General features: G+C 38.9%; 1 protein-coding gene across 7 annotated transcripts in view; it reads right to left on the bottom strand.

Moving 5' to 3' along the window:
• Positions 1-4,050: 4,050 nt before the first annotated feature.
• Positions 4,051-19,678, bottom strand: part of SDHD (succinate dehydrogenase complex subunit D) — a 51,894-nt gene continuing 36,266 nt past the window's right edge. Inside the window, exons 4-6 of one of the 7 annotated variants that reach the window (XM_081061651.1) lie at positions 10,595-10,739; positions 6,271-6,369; positions 4,051-4,692 (exon numbers count right to left, since the gene is read on the bottom strand). In XM_081061651.1, coding sequence (XP_080917777.1) covers positions 4,501-4,692; positions 6,271-6,369; positions 10,595-10,739 — 436 coding nt within the window. In that variant the 3' untranslated portion in view covers positions 4,051-4,500. Of the gene's footprint in view, positions 6,066-6,270; positions 6,370-10,594; positions 10,740-19,678 lie in introns of all 7 variants that reach the window. The other 6 variants (XM_081061653.1, XM_081061654.1, XM_081061655.1 and 3 more) reach the window with 6 other exon arrangements.

Here is a 19,678-nt window from a genome sequence, read left to right as displayed (position 1 = left end):
GTGTATATCTTGCTGTAGAAAAATTCTAGCAGTATACGTAATTATATACTACTCTTAAAATATTCAGATATTATAAAAATGGATAAAACAAATTTTAGTATCTTTTATTTGCGTTTCTTATACACTGCAATATTTATTTTGCCTGTGTGCTGTGCCAAGTGTTTTGGGGGTGAGTAATTAATTATATTATTAAACTCTAAAATTTCTCGTTAAAAAAAAAAAAAAAAGAATGAATCATCTGAAAATAAAATAAAATTCAATATTACTAAAAAGAAATATAAAAATAAGTTTAGCAAAAGAAATGCAAGATTTGTACAATAAAAATTTCAAAATATTGCTGAAGGAAATCAAGTACGATCTAAAATGAAGAGACAGTCCATATTCATTGATTGGAAGACTCAATATATTAAGATGCAAGTTCTCCCCAATTGATCCTTAGATTCAACTCAATTTCTATCAAAATTCCTCCAGCAGGCTTTTTTTGCAGAAATTGACAAGCTGTACCTAAAACGTACATAGAAATCAAAAGACACAGAATAACCAAAATTTTTTAAAAAGAACAAAGTTGAAGAACTTTCATTTCCCAATTTTAAAGCATTATAATCTACAGTTATCAGAAGTTTGGTACTAGCATAAGGATAAACATAGATCAATGGAACAGATTTGAGAATTCAGAAATAAACCCTTATATTTATGGCCAGTTGATTTTTGACAAAGGCAGCCTGATAGAAAAGGAGAATTTTCAACAAATGGTGCTGGGACAATTGTATATCTGCATAAAAAAAAAAAAAAAAAAAAAGTAGACTCTTACCTCACACTGCATACAAAAATAATTAAAAATGGATTAGAGACATTAATGTAAGAGCTAAAGCTATAAAGCTTTTAGAATAAAACAGGAGAAAATGCCAAGACCTTGGGTTAGGCAAACATTTTTTAGACCCAACCCAAGAAGGATGATTCATAAAAGAAAAAAATTAATAAACTGGACTTACCAAAAATTCAAAATTTGGGAGTAAAACTGGGTGAAAGATACATATAACCTCTTTATAATACCTTTGCAATTTCCTGTGTATCTTTACTTAAAAGTTTAAATGTCTTTAAAAACAACTTTTCACTCAAATGATTCCACTAAGAAAATGAAAACACAAGCCAAGGACTGGAGAAAATATTTGTAAATCACATATATGGGGGGGAAAAAAAGAAAGAACTTGTATCCAGAATATGAAAGAACTCTTATAACTCAATCAGAAGACAATCCAATTTGTGAATGAGCAAAAGATTTCAATACACATTTTTTCAATGAAGATATACAAATGGCTCATAAGCTCATGAAACAATGCTCAACATCATTCATTAGTCGATAGAGACATGCAAATTAAAACCACAAGGAGTTACTACTTTATAGCCATCAGGATGGCTGCGATCAGAAAGACAGACAAAATAACAAGTGTTGACAAAAAATGTTAAGAAACAGAAATTCTCCTACATTGCTGGTGGGAATATGAAGAAGTACACTTTGGAAAACAGTTTTACAGTTTCTTAAAAGGTTAAATATAAATTTTTCATATGACCCTGCAATTCCATTCCTACCTATTCAAGAGAAATAAAACATGGTCACACAAAGATTCGTACATGAATGCTCATATCAGCATTATTCACAATAGCCATAAAGTGGAGAGAGCCCAAATACACATCAACTGTTGAAGGGATAAACAAAACGTGGTATACCCATAATGGAATACCAATACTAACAAAAAAAGTGTAAAATACACATGAATTTTACAACATGAATAAATTTTAAGTACATGCTAAGTGAAAGAAGCCAAACGCAAAGATTACATATTATTCTGCTTATATGAAATGTCCAGAAAAGCAAAATCTATAGTGACAGAAAACTGATTCATGTTTGCTTAGGGTTGGGGTAGGAATGAGGATTAACTGTAAACAGATATGAAGGATCTTATTGGAGAAAAAAAATGCTCTAAAACTGGATATGTTGATGGTTGCACAACTAGGTAAATTTACTAAAAATCATTGAATTGTATACTTAAAATGGGTGAATTTATGGTATGTAAATTATACCTCAATAAAGTTATTTTTAAAAGAGAAAAAAGTCAATTTGATCAAATTTTTGTATTAACTTTTCTTGTTTTTTCCTTACTATAAAATTAAGATATATTCATCACAGAAATTTTAGAAAATACAAAGAAACTGTTAAAAAACAAAATTCAACTGAGTAAATCTGAGAATCTAATTGGCTTTACTCAATGAATCATGAACCAGGTAGCATCCCATCTAGCAAATAGAAAGGAGCTCTGAGGAGAAAGGAGCTCCTAGGAGCTGTACAAAATTGAAGGCTTTGATAGGAAAAAGGGACAGGGACATGGAAAGAGCAGATTACCTCATCTTTCTCTGCAGGACAGAAGGGATCTATCAGGCGGATTGTCTCACTACTGCTCACCAGAAAATTCCAAATTGACTGGTTAAAGATTACATTCCTGGTAGAGGCTGAAATTGCAATTAGTTTAAGTCTTGGTTTGGTGACATGGGCTTAGCACAAGTGACTCCATTTTGGGCCCATTGTCTCCTTTTTTTAATAGTACAAAAAGAAGAGAATTTAAAGCACCCATCCTTCCACCTTCGGATAACCATTTTTGACATTTTGGCAAGTTCCTTACTGTTTTTTGCTTGTTTGTTTGTTTGTTTTCTACAGGAATTTAAGCTGAAAAACTGAAACACTCCCTACCTCTCACCCTAGACAGAATCTGGTGTACATTTACAACAATCCTTTCAAAGCTGCAGTTGAAATCTTGGAAATGCAAAGGAAGAGCCTGAGCTCAATCTGTATGTAAGGAATGGAAAGAGTTGTATGGTTCCAAATAAGAAAAGATGGGGCTCTGAAAGGGAATGTACAGAGAGAGTCCTCGCTTGAGTTATTTCCCACCAAAATAAAACAAGACAAAAAACCACACACCAGAGCCTGAAACAAGGACTTGTGTGCAGGTAATTTGAGACATGATCCCAGAGAGCAGCAGTGAGAAAGCTAAGATGGTGAGAAAGGGAAGGGGAAAAAACTGGTATGAAGTACCTGTATGTTGTCAAAGTTGTCACTGTGACTTGATTTGTCCAGAACCTCCTGAGAAGCATGCAGAATGCATCCCTGGAGAAAAGGAGGGGGGCATTTACCCACCAGGTCCTGACAACCATTAGTTGAATGTTGCCCTGGGGATGTTAACTCCCACACTTCTGAGCTGTGCTTGTATTAGCGAACAGAAAGAGTTCGTCCACCCATGGCTAGCACAGCCAAACACTAAACACGGAGAATTGCAGTAAAGAAAGTTCGGCTATTTTATTATGAATGGCGCCAACCAGGAGAATGGGAAGCTAATGCTCAAAAGCCCAAACTCTTTGATCCATGGTTTGGGGAGAGTTTTTAAGAAATTAGGGAGAACAGGTACTTGGTAGCACTGGTAGGGCAAGTTTTAACTGGAGGACCTTGGAGCTTGGCCACTTATGGTAAGGGGCATCAGCCCGGGATCTTCCTGGAGATGCCCTTTGCTTTTGAAAGGGTTTAAGTGTTCAACTTCCCATTTTGTCGCAGTCCTTTAGTTCTGGTGGAAGGGGTGGGGAACAAGACTTTGGTTCCTGGTATAGCTGGAAGTCAATATTCTTTCCTCTGCTCATGCTTTGGCTGCATGACTTGTGGTTTTAGTCTGTTGTCTCTGAAAAGCAACTCAATATCTCATTAAACCAAATGGGACCATTTTGAGCTGGTTCTGCAGTTACACTTGGCCAAGCAGATTTATTTGCAGTGGAAAATGAAAAAACACAGCACACTAAAGGTAATATTGTTAGTATGAGCTGACATGGAACTGTCTGTAACAGTTACTGCCAAAAACAGAAGTGGGCTTGTCGCGAGCGCCTGTGAAGGACAATCACATTTCAGTCTCTTCCTGAAAGTCAAGGGGACATTAACTCCTCCACAGGGCCCTACATCCCTGCTTGGTACTTGTGACGTAAGTGGGGAACAAAGTCCTAGCACACAGGTTCAGATAGAGTGAGTAACACAGCTTTATTTGGGAGCCAATGTCCCTTCAGAGGCCAATGCTCTGGTAAGCACAGAAGGTTATACAGAATAGAATAGAATTTAATAACGAATCAAGTCCCAGAGTCAATTGAGGTGGTGAAGGTCCCTGGTCCGGGAGAGGCGACTGGGCCCACGTCGGGTCTGAGGCAAGCTGGTCTTGCAAGGAGAACTTCAGAGAGTCCTGGTGTGGTGGCTTGCCACTTGCAGAGGCCTCTGTCAGATAGTGTCTCATCCAGAGGCTCGTGGAGGGTCTTAGCCGAGTGCCCAGACTGCTCACAGCATTGCTCTGGAGTTCTGCTTTTGTCCTCTTTTCCTTGGACTTGTTTACTTCTTAGGTGGTAACCAGAAGTTGTTTGCCAGGAGTTTTTTACCTCTTAGGTAATAACCAGAAGTTGTTTTGGTAAAGGTCCTTATTATTCAATTTTGTTATGCTCAGTTTCACACAAAAACATGTTTTTTACTTCACTCTTATCAGTCTCACACATGTGCAGCCATAATCCTGTCCCTACTAGTAAATAACTTGTTTTGCAAACCTCAATCCAACATATATAATACATTTTATATGCTCTATACTGGGATGAAGAAATGTGACAAATGGCACCTGCCTGGACCAAAGCATCACAGTAAGAAGGTAGAGCTCAAGTAGTAGAAATCACCAAAGACGTTTTGAAAACAGAGAGGTATAATTTCCTTTTTCATTGAATCTAAGATGCCATTGATTGTAAAATGTACCATTACTTTATATACCACTAAGAAAGAAAAGGACACCGCCTTCAATTGTAAAGCACATTCTTATTTCAGAGATATTAAAATGAAATCTATGTAACTTTAGTAACAATTGTCACCCTGATACGGGCCAACGAGTAGACCTGCCCCACACAATGAAAAGCTTTGTTTTCTTTCCTATAGAAATTTTAAGTTTCCTTCTCCTTAAGTTTCCTTTTCCCCAATTTTTCAGCTCCTACCCCTGTTTTAGACAATTACCCTAAAACTTGTTGTCATGCAGGGTGGCATGCGGGGTCTCTGGTCCCGCTCCCCACATAAGAACACAGGATACGGCAGAAAAGCGGACAGCAGATCGCACGTCGTGTAAACCCAGCTTCCAGTGAGACTATAGTGGTATGGCTTCCCTACCTATGGCTCCGTGGGTGTTCCTTTTTGGCCTCACCATGTCCTGCGTTCTTATGTGGGGAGCGGGAGCAGAGACCCCGCAGGCTGCCCCGCACGACAGAGGCCAAAAAGGAACACCTACGGAGCCATAGATAGGGGAGTCATACCACTGTGGTCTCGCTAGCGGCTGGGTTGGAGACACAGGAAGCAGGAGCCATACTATCCACAACCTGCCGTTTATTTGTCTCTGCCAACCAACCAACCCCACTTGCTAGCTGCAATCCGTGGTGCCAACTGCAAGCCGCTCTTGCTAGCTCAGCCACCATCTTCTTGCTAGCCCCCATATTTGCTAGCATAGCCACAGCCGTTATATTAGTGGCCAGTGGCTCACTGGTTACAGCTGACGGCCAACTAGCCACAGCTGATGGCCATCCAATCACAGTTGACGGCCATTTACTACCTGAGCCAGCACCTTTCCACATGAGGCCGAGAGCCTGGAAACTGCACTCCTGGATCTGTCCCCACACTGCGCAACCCACAGAATGCGACTGCCCAAAAGACCTCCCCTCTCGGCCCAAAACTTCCCCTTTTCATTGTAATCATCTACACCTATCAGGAACAAATGGGTACAAAATACCCAACTAAATTAAACTGGCCACTCAGACCTGCACAACGTAAAGGCCACAACGACCTTCATTTCACCTGGGCCTCATTATACCATCATTAGAATATCATACATATGCCTGGAAGTTCATTAATATCATTATAACAGACTGAATTCTGGGAAGGAACATGCACAGTCTAAAAAGATGAGGTAATAGCCTGTTGTCAATCAATTGGTCTCACTCCAGGAAAGGAACAGCCCATTCTAGAGAAAAAAAGGGATAGAAACTCCAAGTCGTCGTCAGTCAGGGCCTCTTGAGCTTTGCCTTTGCTCGGGACCGCTCCAAATCCTTTGGAGTGTACTTTCTCTACTAATAATGGCCCTTGAGCCATAGTCTGCTGCTCGGGTCAGCTTCTATTTCTTTAAAGTGTAGTTTTTCTACTAATAAACTGCTTTTTCACTACTTTACCTCGGTATCTTGTTCAATTCTTTGCTCGAGATGCCCAAGAACCTGGACACTGTGCTGAGACGGGCCCGCTCTTCGCTCTCCGGTAACAACCCCAATAAACTTTAATTTTTTTAAAAAAAAGAGAGAGAGAGATTAAAATGTGAAGAGTTCATGTCTTACTTTTAAATTGTATCTGTATTTCATCAATTCTATTTGCATTAGTCTAATGTAAACGCCTCATCTCCATAAACCTTTAATAAAGTCTGCTAAACACAGAACACTGAGTGATTCATTTTTTTTTAGAAAATTAAGGGGAATCGCTGAGTTTCACATCTGAATCAGTGTGAACGGAAGAGCGACAAAAGAGTGACATGCTTTGGACATGAAGATAATCACTGTTGGAGGAAACAGTATCTTAGAACCAAGTCTAGCCCTGAGTCTCAGGAATCTGAAGAAACTTTGAGAACTTTAGACTTTACTCAATTCATAGAATGGGGTTTGAGACTGTTTTAACAAGATCTTAATAGACAGGGAGAGTACTTTTAAAAAATATATAATACTAGGTTCAAATAAATAGACTATCTTATGTCCTTTTCCTCTTAATTACACAACTTGACCATTTTTTTTTTTTAGTTTCAGGTGTACAAAATAATGTAATAGACATTTACACCCCTCATAAAGTGATAACTGCTCTCCCCCAATCTACTGCCCCTGATATCGTATACAGCTGTTACAATTCCATTGACTATTCCCTATGGCTGCACGCCACATCCCATCACACACACAGACACACACACATACACACTGACTGATATATATATATATATATATATATATATATATATATATGTTATTGTTGGCATTCAATATTATTCAGCTTCAGGTGTACAGTGCAGTGGTCAGGCATCTACAATGTACATGAAAAATTTGACCACTTTTTTAATTGACTCGAAGCTAAAATCAGTTTGCCACAGTCTTGGGTCTTAGAAAAATAAATCTGATCATGTGCTGATCATCTTATCTGTAAGCCAGCTTTAGGTGTACAGTGCAGTGGTCAGGCATCTACAATGTACATGAATAATTTGACCACTTTTTAATTGACTCGAAGCTAAAATCAGTTTGCCACAGTCCTGGGTCTTAGAAAAATAAATCTGATCATGTGCTGATCATCTTATCTGTAAGCCTGACATTCTTAAATCTTTTTATAAAATAAAAAGTAATGATTAATACAGAACATAATGTACCTAAGAACAGCTTAGTTGTCTTAGGCCTTGTCAGGTTTAAGAAACTGAAGGACTGCCCCATTGTTTTCTAAACTCCTTTGGTCTTGTTTCCTTATATTTTGACTCCTGAAAATATAATGTGGATATTTCAGGAGGTAACATGATGTGATGAAATCAGGAGAATGGGTTTTGGAGATATGCAACCTTGCTTGAATCTTATCCCATAACCCAAGACTTGTCCCATAACCAAAGCACACATCACAAGAGACGGGTGCTGTGGACTGATCTTTCTGAGGTTCATTTTCCTCACATATAAAATGCAAATGAAAAACAGCTACTTCGTAGGGTAGTTGTACAGATTAAGTGAGATAATGTAAAGCTCTCAGTAGTAACTGGCACTGGAACGTGATAGCTAATAAGTATTATTTCCCTTCTCATGCTTCATGCACCCACCATTCACTTTACCTGCATTCTCATGTACACACGCAAACATGCGTACATCACCTGTCAGAAAGAAACAGGATCTTTCCTTCCTAGAAGAACTAAACCCATCCTGTTTTAGGTAATTTCTTTTCCTGTAATGTGTAAACTCATTGTTCACTCTGAAAAATAAAAACATCACTGCTTTTCTACCATTCTTTCCGACACTTACACATATGTAGCTTTTCCCCCTATCTTCTCTCAACACATGGGCTTTATAGTTGAAAGGAAAATGTCAGGTCATAGACAAGCCTGTTTTGTTTTGTTTGTCATTATCCAAATTTTAAACACTTTATTTTGTTGCACAAAAGAAATCTAATTTCACCTAGTTCACAAAAAATAGCAATTCACAGTCTGCAATTTTGCTAAATCTATTGATAATTGTTTCTGGACCCACAAAACCCATATAGCAGAACAAAACTTTCTCCTCACATTTGAAGGCATACTCAAAATTCAGCCTTTGACTTTTCTTCCAATAGTCATGGGTTTACTTGTGGATGGGCCCTCATCTCCATGAGCAGACAGTTTTTTGTGTAGGACTTAAATTAAGTATATCTCACAGAGCTTAACTCAGGAATCTAGAAAGTGAAAGCAGTCAAAGGTATAGGCACTGAAAATCATGAAATTTGGGGTAGGATGCCTGAGACTCCCCCACCCCCAAAGAGCTCCTCAATTGACCTACAAAGGAAGAAATTTCTCCTTCTGGCTCTAAGAATGCAAGATAGTCTGCAAGATATTTTAGAACCACTAACTTTTTTTTTTTTAAGCCATGTGATAAAAACAAAACAACAGACACTTTTGTTGGAGATATTTCCAGAAATATCTGGATATCAGAAATACCAAAAAACAGGCAGAGCTGTTTCCAGGAAGCTGTCAGATACCATATTCTAAACACAATGCCTAAACACAATGCCTTTTAAAACCAGAGGCACATATTAGGCAGAGCCTTGGGCCTTACAAAGATGGCTGGCAACAAGAGGGATAAAAGCAAAGGGCAGAGGAGAGGAGGACCTCCTGTTGGCTGGTCGGGGAAGTCTTCACAGAAAAAGCTAAGCCTTGAAGGACAAAAAGAATTTCAATACGCAAAACTGAGGAAGGACAGTCTCCTCCTAGCATGTGAACATGGATTTGTTGGAAGTTATCTCTGAAGGTCAGAGTGCTAACTGACATAGCAGGCATAAGTCTTAGTCCTTAAACTCTGATGGGTAAGAAATGCAACTTCATTTTCTGTATTTTAATTTCTACTCCAGATTGTCACAAAGCTCAGGTAGTAGAAACTTAATTTTAGTCATTGCTGGGTGCCCCTCTTTCTCCAAAGTTGTATCTAACTTCCATAGAGTAAATAATACCAATGATGAACGTCTAAGTATTACCTTGTCTTGTACACCTGAAACTAATACATTAAAAAAAAAAAAGTTGCTAAGAGGATAAATCTTAAAAGTTCTCATCACAAGAAAAATATTTGCAACTGTGTATGGTGATGAATGGTAACTAGACTTATTTTTCTGATCGTTTTACAGTGTATCCAAATAACGTATCACTTTACACACCTGAAACTAATATAATGTTATATGTCAATCATATCTCAATAAAAACTATAATTTAAAAAAATAAAAAATAAATAAATAAATAAAAATAATACCAGGGTGTCAAGGGAATCTAACCTTCGGTGATTATCACAGATTCTGACATCTGCTGAGATTTTCATCATTCCCTTTGGTCCCTGACTAACTGTCCACACAGTTGCTATTGAACAGGCCCTCACTTCTGTCCACAAAGCCCTTTTAGGAGTATGGCTCTCTCCACATACATGGTTGACATTATTGGTTGCTGCTCCAGGATCCATGTGATCCCTCTCCATGTGTAATGTGATTGGAGTGAAACTGACATAAACTACCACCCCTCCCAACCAGTTCCACTGGTGCGCCCTGATTGGCTCAGGCATAATCCCACCCTTCTTGCCTTAATGGCAAGTCCTTAGTCACAGTTGTTCTTTTAGGGGGAAGCACATGACTGACTTTGGTGCAAACAGGAGTAATTTTCTATGGTTCGGAAAAGGAGTTCCCTTTCTGAACAGGCAGAAGTGAGACCTGGAACTGACAGAACCATTTTGCTATTAGAAAGGAAGCCAGCCTGAGGACAAAGCTAACACCCATAAGAGAATAGCAATGGAGCCAGTGCCTGATGAATCACTTCCACCTCTGAACTTTATTACTGAGTCAATAAAATCCATTTATTGTTTAAATCCATTTGAATTGGATTTTTCTTTATTACTTCAGACACAAGCATTCTAATGAAGCTAGCCTACTTCAGTGATATTCCTAGGTATATTGTTTTTCTGGACCCATTGAAGATCAGAGAATTCTGAGAGGTTTTTCAAGTCTTATTTACTAGATATATCACATAACCATTTTTTATTTTTTATTTTATTTTTGTTTTTTTTGCTGTCTTGCTGCCTCCTAGGGCTCAAACCAAAAGAGGGGAGCATAGATCCCCTCTACTCCTATATCTCACAAAGCAATCTGTGTTTGTTGGTAGGGGAGTTGACCTATACCCCATTCCTAGAACTCAGTCTGGTGGGAAATCAGGTTTCCATGACCCACTCAACAAGAAAGTTCTCATTGGTTTCCCTCCATTTTTACCTCCTCCTCTGCTGACGCTTCCTTTCCTAGATGGGGAAGGAGAGTGGGTACTAGTTGTAGGAGGGCAGCCAGCTCATTCTGTACCTCCAAATCAATTGTGTCTCCTCTGGGTCCTCTTCCTTTCCTTGGCTGAATTGTTGGTGGGCTGGGGAGTGAAGGCCAAAGAATGACATAAAAAAACAGAAAATGAAGGGAGAATCATCACATGGCAGTGCTCTCTGGTCAGAGAAAGAGCTGAATCAGAAATAAATACCATATAAATATTGACTTTCAAATTTATATTTGAAACCCAGAACCCCTGAACTACAGACTCATATATTCAACTCTCTACTCAACAGTTCTGCCTGGATGCCTAACAGTCGTCTCATGCTTCCTTTGTCTAAAATAGAAATCATTCTAGCAGTTTCCTCCATTTTTTTTTGTCACCATAGCCCTGAATGTTCTCCAGACCATGATTTGTGGTTGAAGTCCTTGAGGGGTACCTTCTGTGGCATGGCCTAGGCAGACTCCTCCTAGAAATAGAGGTTGTATGGTGCCCTCAGGCATCTCTGCTGTTGTCACCACTAAACCTTGCCTTCCTGCCTATGCTCTCATTGCACTTGTCCCTGCAGGGCTTTGCCTAGAGGATCCTAGTATCCAGGAGTACCCCCTCAATCTACCTTCTGCACGCACAGTAGTTGACAGTGAACTTTTATATAACCACTGATTGATTAGGGTACAGTCCCCAGAAAATGGAGAAGTATAGACCAATAGTGAATTTCTTACTGCACAGGGTCTTCAGTCCGATGCCTGTTCCAACACTGCAGGAACAGATTCTGGTTTTGTGGGGGCCTGAGGCCTATCCAATTGAATAGCCTCTTTAAGAAAAACAATACAGGGGCAGCCGAATGGCTCAGTTGGTTAGAGCGCAAGCTCTCAACAAGGTTGCTGATTCAATTCCGGTATGGGATGTCGGACTGCGCCCCCTGCAACTAAAGATTGAAAATGGCAACTGGACTTGGAGCTGAGCTGTGCCCTCCACAGCTAGACTGAAGGACAACGACTTGACTTGGAGCTCATGGGCCCTGGAGAAACACACTGTTCCCAATATTCCCCAATTTAAAAAAAAAGAATAACGATACAATATTATAAACAAAAAATCAGGTGCAAAGTAAACACTTATTTAGAACAAGAAAAGAAACCAAACTGTAATTTTTAAAAGCTGTCAAATTCCACAAATATTACTATGTACAGGTAAATAATATTAATTTCCAGATAAATAATAAAAAATTCAATTTATTGTCAGATAAATAATTAATTCTTATAATATTAATAAAAACACTTAATAATATTTTTAATGTTTTAATATGTTAATTTTAAATTGACATACTATAAAATTAACTTTGCTTTGGTGTATAGTTTATGAATTTTAACAGGTATACATTCATGAAACTAGTAACACAAGATACAGAATAATTAATCAACCAAATTCCCTCACACTGTTCTTCTGTAGTCAAACCCACCTCTCAACCCTAACCCCCAGAAAATATGGATTTGTTCACCTTCCATATAGTTTTATCTTTTCCAAAGTGTCATAGAAATGCAATCATATACTATGTAAATGCTTTGGACTGGCTTTTTCCATTCAACAAAATGTCTCTGTGATTCATTCAAGTTTTTGCTTGTACCTACAGCTCAGTTCAATTTTTGTTGAATTTCCCCTGCCCCCCAAAACCTGTTCCACTCACAGTTATTTGCATCTTAGTTGATAGCAACGCTATCCTAGTTATTCAAGCCAAACACCTTTAAGTATCCCTTGATGCCTCTTTTTCTCTAAACCCCACTTCTAACCTATCAGGAAATGAGGTTAGCTCTTTTTAAAATCTATTGAGAATCCAATCACTTCTCAGTACCTCCACTGCTCCTACCCTGATCTGAACCAGATATTTCTTACCTGTGTTACTGCAACAACTTCCCACTTTGTCCTAAGCTCCTGCCATCAGCTTCTCTGCAACCTATTCTCAACATAGCAGGTCCTTTTTTTTTTTTAAACAATTTTATTGGGGAAGGGGAACGGGACTTTATTGGGGAACAGTGTGTACTTCCAGGACTTTTTTCCAAGTCAAGTTGTTATCCTTTCAATCTTAGTTGTGGAGGGCACAGCTCAGCTCCAGGTCCAGTTGCCGTTGCTAGTTGCAGGGGGGCGCAGCCCACCATCCCTTGCGGGAGTCAAACCAGCAACCTTGTGGTTGAGAGGACGCGCTCCAACCAACTGAGCCATCCGTGAGGCAGCTCAGCTCAAGGTGCCGTGTTCAATTTTAGTTGCAGGGGGCACTGCCCACAATCCCTGCAGGACTCGAGGAACTGAACTGTCAACCTTGTGGTTGAGAGCCCACTGGCCCATGTGGGAATCGAACCTGTTGCCTTCGGAGTTAGGAGCATGGAGCTTCAACTGCCTGAGCCACCGGACCGGCCCCATAGCAGGTCCTTTTGAAACCATAAGTAAAATCATGAGATATCTCTGCTCAAAATTCTGCACGGGCTTCCCATTCCATCAGAGTAAATTCCAAAGTCCTTATGATGGCTTACAAGGCCCTATAGCATCTGGTCCCCACTTAACTCTCTGATTTTGTCTCCTTTTTCTGTTCTCATTCTACCTGCACCAGCTGCACTGGCCATTTTGTCCCTCAAACACACCAAGCATACTTCCACCTTAGGGTCTACTTATTTTCTCTGCCTGGAATTCTCTCACCCAGATATTCATTGACTAATTCCCCACCTCCGTCAAGGCTTTGATGAAATCTCTCTTTCTCAATGAGGCTTACCTGACTCTTCTATTTAATACCATAACCTGCTCCATCCCACCTCCAGGCACTATTGATTCCCCTTACAGTGCATGACTTTCATCTATAGGCCTATCACCTTAGGTATTCTATAATGTTGTAAAGATTTTGTTGGGTATCCGATGGACATGCGTCCTATTTGGGAGACCACCTCAGGGATACTGTGGATACCTGACCATGGCATTGTACATCAGAAGCTAAACATTAATGAATGCCAACTATAATTTTATATATATAATGTGATGGTTCAGTGTGAGGTCGGAGGGATAGTGGATGGGGGGAGGGGGGTTCACAGTATGAGGGATATAAATGATGAACGTCTAAGTATTACCTTGTTTTGTACACCTGAAACTAATAAATAAATTAATTAATAAAAAAAAAATAAAAAAAAAATATAGGCCTATCACCTTCTAATATACTACATAATTAATGTATACACTATGCTATTATTTATGGTCCAATTCCCCAATGATGTGCTGCCTCCAGGAGGGCAAGGACCTTCATTTGTTTCGTTCACTGGTATATCCTAACCACCTAGTGCAGAACCTGGCACATAGCGGGTACTCTATACTCAATATACAAACATATGAGCGAATGAAGAAGGGAAAGCATACATTCTGGGGCATACAGACACAGCAGGTCAGTTGACCAAAAGCACAAACTTCCAACTTCTCTGAAGTCTTGAGAACCCCAGGCAATTGCGTCAGCTTTCTGAGAGGGGCAGAGGGCAACATCTGTGACTTTTGATTTTGCCCATCACTCAGCAGTGGCTAGAAGCCTCGGCATCTGACAGTGTACATACTTACTGTAGAAGAACACCAACACCTGCTGGAGCGAGGGCACCGAGGAGAGCTGTGCAGGTGGTGCACATTGTACAAAACTAAAACTAACACAGTGGCCCTGGCTGATCCACATTCCTTTCCCACCTGTTGACACCTCACACCCTCAACCTTCCAATATCTGGAAAGGTTTCACCCTTTCTTCTGGCAATCCTGACAGGGATGGTTGTACCCAGGCAAAGGGTAATGAAAACCCACCCTATTGAATGCCTATTATGTGGCAGACATTATTTCATGTAACCATACAGATATCCATGAATCGAGTTCCTACTGCAGAGACTCCAAAGACTGGTACAGTCTATGATAGGTGCTCCTAAATTGCTTAAGGAAGTAAAAGCAACCTGAAGTGTTGGGAGGTAGGGCAGAGTCTGCCTACTATACTAAGTAGTGATTAAGCCTGGGCTGCCTGCCAAAGTCACCAGCTTTATCAGTTGAAGGTTCCATGAAGAAAACAGCCTGTTTTCCTGGCCCTTTCCCATCTTCATAGTCTGATATGAGTCTTTGATCTGCCACCGTACCACCTCACCTCATTGCTTTCCAGCCAGCTCATCAAGGTTGGAAGCCATATGTTGCATCTTTGAAGTTCACATGTTAGTTTCACCCACAAGTAGAGGAAGACAAACCAACTTAACAAGCACTAAGTGCCTTTAATGCATTGACAAAAGTTTATTGAGTGCCCATTACAAGCTGAAATCTTTTATAGATTCTAACAATTCTGCAAATAAGACAGACATATCCCTGTTCCTAGGGGCTTACATTCTAGTAGAGGAGAAATGAGACTAATTTTTCTTAAAAATCAAAATATCAGATAATGAAAAATGCTATGTGGAGAATTCAGAACCTCTATGAAGAGGTGACGGTTAAATTAAGATCTGAATGCCAAGACAGAGGTTCCCATGCTAAGATTATGAGAAAACACATTCTAGTCAAAGAAAACAGCTAGTGCAAAAGCGCTGAGGCTGGAATAAGCTTTGGGTATGTGAGGCAAAGAAAGAGGCCACTGTGGGTGGAGGAGAGTTGGCAGAAAGGAGAGTGGCCATGGGTGGGATAGGAGAGGTAGGAGGGGCTTGGTCAGAGAAGTGTGGATTTTATCTAAAGGCTAATGGAGGGCTTTAAGCAGGGTGTGTGTGATCTAATTATGTTTCTAAAAGGTCATTCAGGCCACTAGGAGGAAAATGGACCTTAGTGGGTAAAGGTGGAAACAGGGAGACAGGAAACAATGCACTAGCCCAGGTAGGGATGATGATAGTGGGTGAGAAGGTAGCGTGGAGACAGAGAGAACTGTCAGATTCATGTGTGTTTTGGAGGAAAGGCAGCAGGAATTGCCAGTGAATTGGAGGGTAAGAGTAGGGAGAAATCCAAAATGATCCCTGGGTTTGGGACCGACATCATAGTGCTAACAGACACCCGACTTATTCGACCTTACCTCTCAAGCAAGCTGAATACCTGAAAGGTATAGTTCATTTACTATTTGCTTTCTCTATAAAAACCTGTCCCACTACATTTACAATGGAGTTGTCCACAGGCAATATCACATACAGACAGAGATTTTCAAAAAGGCCTCCATATAGGCCTGATAGTGATTACCGAATTGCCGCGTGTTTGAAATAATAACTACAAAGAAAGTGTAACTTCAATTCCTAAAACAACTGAGAGAACAACCTACTGTATGTGTATTCATAATATACACAACCAACATACCTGCCTGTGACTTTAAAAATTGAGACGAAAACTTAAAACTGCAGCACATATTTTTCCACCTCCTTTAATTGCTTCTATAGAACTCAACATATAGAATAGATCCTGTTTATAATCATAATGCCCCAATCCGAGAGAGAGAGAGAGAGAGAGAGAGAGAGAGAGAGAGAGAGAAAGAGAGAGAGAGAGAGAAGCTGTTATTCCTATGACACAGAAATGTAAACTGAGGTGCAGAGGAAATAAAAGATGGAAGCTCAGGAAGTGAAATATTTTGTCCAAAGTTCACTCACTAGTCCCTGGTAGTGCCAGACCTCCTGGCCCTTAATCAATCCAGTGCTCTTTCCATGATGCCATTAGGTTTTCCCATTAACCATGACACTATTTATTGGACATGTCTGGGCCCCAAGGACAGAAGAAAACTGAGGTTCAAAATGAATAGACTAATTGAGACCTTAGTAGAGGCACTCAAGCCAATATCAACTGAGCATGCCTGAGAGACAGCAGGCAAGATCCCTGCCCTCAAGAAATTCAGAGCCAGAGAGTTCATCATTTGGCAGATATTATGAAGCACCAACAATGTGCAGGCCTTTTACGAGGTGCTTGACATCAAAAATGAACCAGACATAGTAGCTGCTTTTAATAAATGTGACTTTCTATGAGAGAAAATAAAACAAATATATTTGAAAAAATGTTAAAAAGAAAATAAAAAAGACACTATATACAGCATCTATAGTAAGCCAAAATCATCCGTTCATTTAGTAAATTCAGCTTTTAAAATTGGTTTGTTTGTTTGTTTGTTTTTAATTAGTCAGGAGGTTATTTGGCATCTTGCAATTGAAGAAAAGCAATTGCTTAAATTTTTTTTCACCTTTACTAGTAATCCTAATAACTATTGCAGTTATTCGTGGCCTTATAGAGTTATAATTATTGATACTGACAATAAGTGTCAGACAAAACAATAGCACATTAAATACAAAAATGTTTATTAATGATGATGATAATGACAGGAGAGCCAAGCTAGGTAATCAGTGAACTCTTCCAAGAATAAGTGATTTTTATCAAAGAAATGCAAATAAAAACCACAATGAGATATCACCTCACCCCAGTCAGAATGGCTATCATCAACAAGACAAATAATAGCAAGTGTTGAAGAGGCTATGGAGAAAAAGGAACCCTCATGCACTGTTAGTGGGAATGCAGATTGGTGTAGTCACTATGGAAAGCAGTGTGGAAATTCCTCAAAAAATTAAGAATGGAATTACCATATGACCCAGCAATCCCTCTCATGGGTATCTACTCAAAAAATCTGAAAAAATTTATCCATAAAGATATATGTGGTCTGATGTTCACTGCAGCTTTATTTATGGTGGCCAAGACATGGAAACAACAAGTGTCCTTCGATAGATAAATGGATAAAGAAGTTATGGTATATATGCACAATGGAATACTATTCTGCCACAAGAAAAGATAAAATAGTGCCATTTGTAACAACATGAATGGATCTTGAGATTATTATGCTAAGCAAAATAAGTCAGACAGAAAAAGTCAAGAACCATATGATTTCACTGATATGTGGTACATAAAACTGAAAACAACAAAGGAACAAGACAAACAAATGAAGAAGCAAAAACTCATAGACACAGACAATAATTTAGTAATTACCAGAGGGAAGTAGGTAAGAAGGGTGCTAGATGAGAGTAAAAGGGATACAATATATGGTGATGGAAGGAGAACTGACTCTGGGTGGTGAACACACAATAGAATATATAGATGATATATTACAGAATTGTACACCTGAAATCTATGTAACTTTGCTAACAATTGTCACCCCAATAAACTTTAATTAAAAAAAGAATAAGTGATTTTTAATCAGATTTTATGTAAGAGACTTGTTTTGGTAGAGAAAAAGAGGAAACAATTACCACATACTGCCAACTTCTCAAAAGTATCATAACATGTGTTTTGTTTGTTTTTTTACAATAAGAAGAATAAGACTGTAGAGGAAAATTTGTGTTCAATGGAGAACTGCATTGTCTTTTTTTTTAATTGAGGTATAACTAATAAATACCATAGATTCAGGAGTAAAACATAATATTTGGATATTTGTATATATTGTGAAATGATTACCACAATAAGTCTAGTTCATATCTGTCACCATACATACTTACAGAATTTTTTTTCTTGTGATGAGAATTTTTCAGATCTACTCTCTTACTAACTTTCAAATATATAATACAGTATTATTAACTCTTGTCACCATGTTGTACATTATATCCCCATGACTTATTTATTTTATAACTGGAAGTTTGACCCCCTTCACCCATTTCTCCCACCCTCCCCACTCCCCACCAATATGTTCTCTATCTACGAGCTTGGCGGTTTTTTTTATAGTCGTTTTAAATTCCACATACAGGTGAGATCATATGGTATTTGTCTTTCTCTGTCTGAGTTATTTCACTTAGCACAATGCCCTCAAGGTCCATCCATGCTGTCACAAATGGCAAGATTTCATTCCTTTTTATGGCTGAATAATATTCCATTATATACACACACCACATTTTCTTTATCCATTCATCCATTGATGGACTTAAGGAGACTCCTCCAGTTATCTGATTCCAATTCTATGGGAGCTATTTTACCATTCTGTAAGTTACACATAACTTAAAGCAACACAGAATAATTCTTGTCTATAGACATGCAAGTTCTGTCCTGTCCAGTGGAAGAGCAATTGCCTTCCCTCCTCCTTTCTGGAAAACCAGTTTTGCTACTATTTGCATACTTATTTCAATATTCTTGATCTAAAAATTGTCTGTTCTTTGGATTCTCTTTTGAACCAGTTGTAATTTCTTCCTGGTTTCCTCACTGATTAATGAGTAGAATAAAATCTACAATATGTGCTTATTTATATGTCTGTATGAGTAATGACTAGGCTTATTTTGAAAGTTATCTTTCAACAGGATAAAAGACAGACAGGCAATATAAGAAAGTGGGAGAGCAGTGGCCGGATGGCTCAGTTAGAACACGAGCTCTTAACAATAGGATTGCCGGTTTGGTTCCCACGTGGGCCAGTGAGCTGCGCCCTCTACAACTAAATTGAAGGACAACAATTTGACTTGGAGCTGATGGGCCCTGGAAAAACATACTGTTCCCCAGTATTCCCCAATAAAAGAAACAAAAAATAAATAAAGTAAAAAGTTGGAGAAACTGAGGGGAGGAGAAAGGGACAAGGAATAAATGATAAGGCAGCTCTCTTGTAAAGTCTGAGAGGAATAAATTAGAAGTCAGGTCTTCTGAGGGAGTCAATTAGATGTAAACTTTTCTTTTTTCCTATCTGTGTTCTCTTGGGTTGTGGCATTAGTGTGTGTTGAGAAATATAATTCAAAACAAAATTTTCTCCCAACCTAGAAAACCGATCCACAAAGGAAGACAAAGTCAGTTTTATTATTGAATAGACATTAAAGAAGAATGTGATACATATCCCAGGCAATCCAAATAAGAGATTGCAAAGACTGAAAGAAATCTCTGTGTGTTAGTCATACATATGTAGCTAAGCAGATACATCCCATTACACACACGTTCTCAAGGTAAGCAATAACTGGTCCTCAAGGAAAAGGACGTCATAATATAAAGAAAAAATAAACTTCTGTCTTTAAGGCAGGAGGTAGTTTTGCAATTGGGAGCAGGTGCTCACAGATATTAGGCTCCTTCCCACCTACAGAAACTCA

Source organism: Rhinolophus hipposideros, assembly GCF_964194185.1.
Source record: "Rhinolophus hipposideros genome assembly, chromosome: 10".
Lineage (NCBI taxonomy): Eukaryota > Metazoa > Chordata > Mammalia > Chiroptera > Rhinolophidae > Rhinolophus > Rhinolophus hipposideros.
Note: the sequence above shows the minus strand (reverse complement) of the source record. Positions and strands in the feature narration are given on the sequence as shown.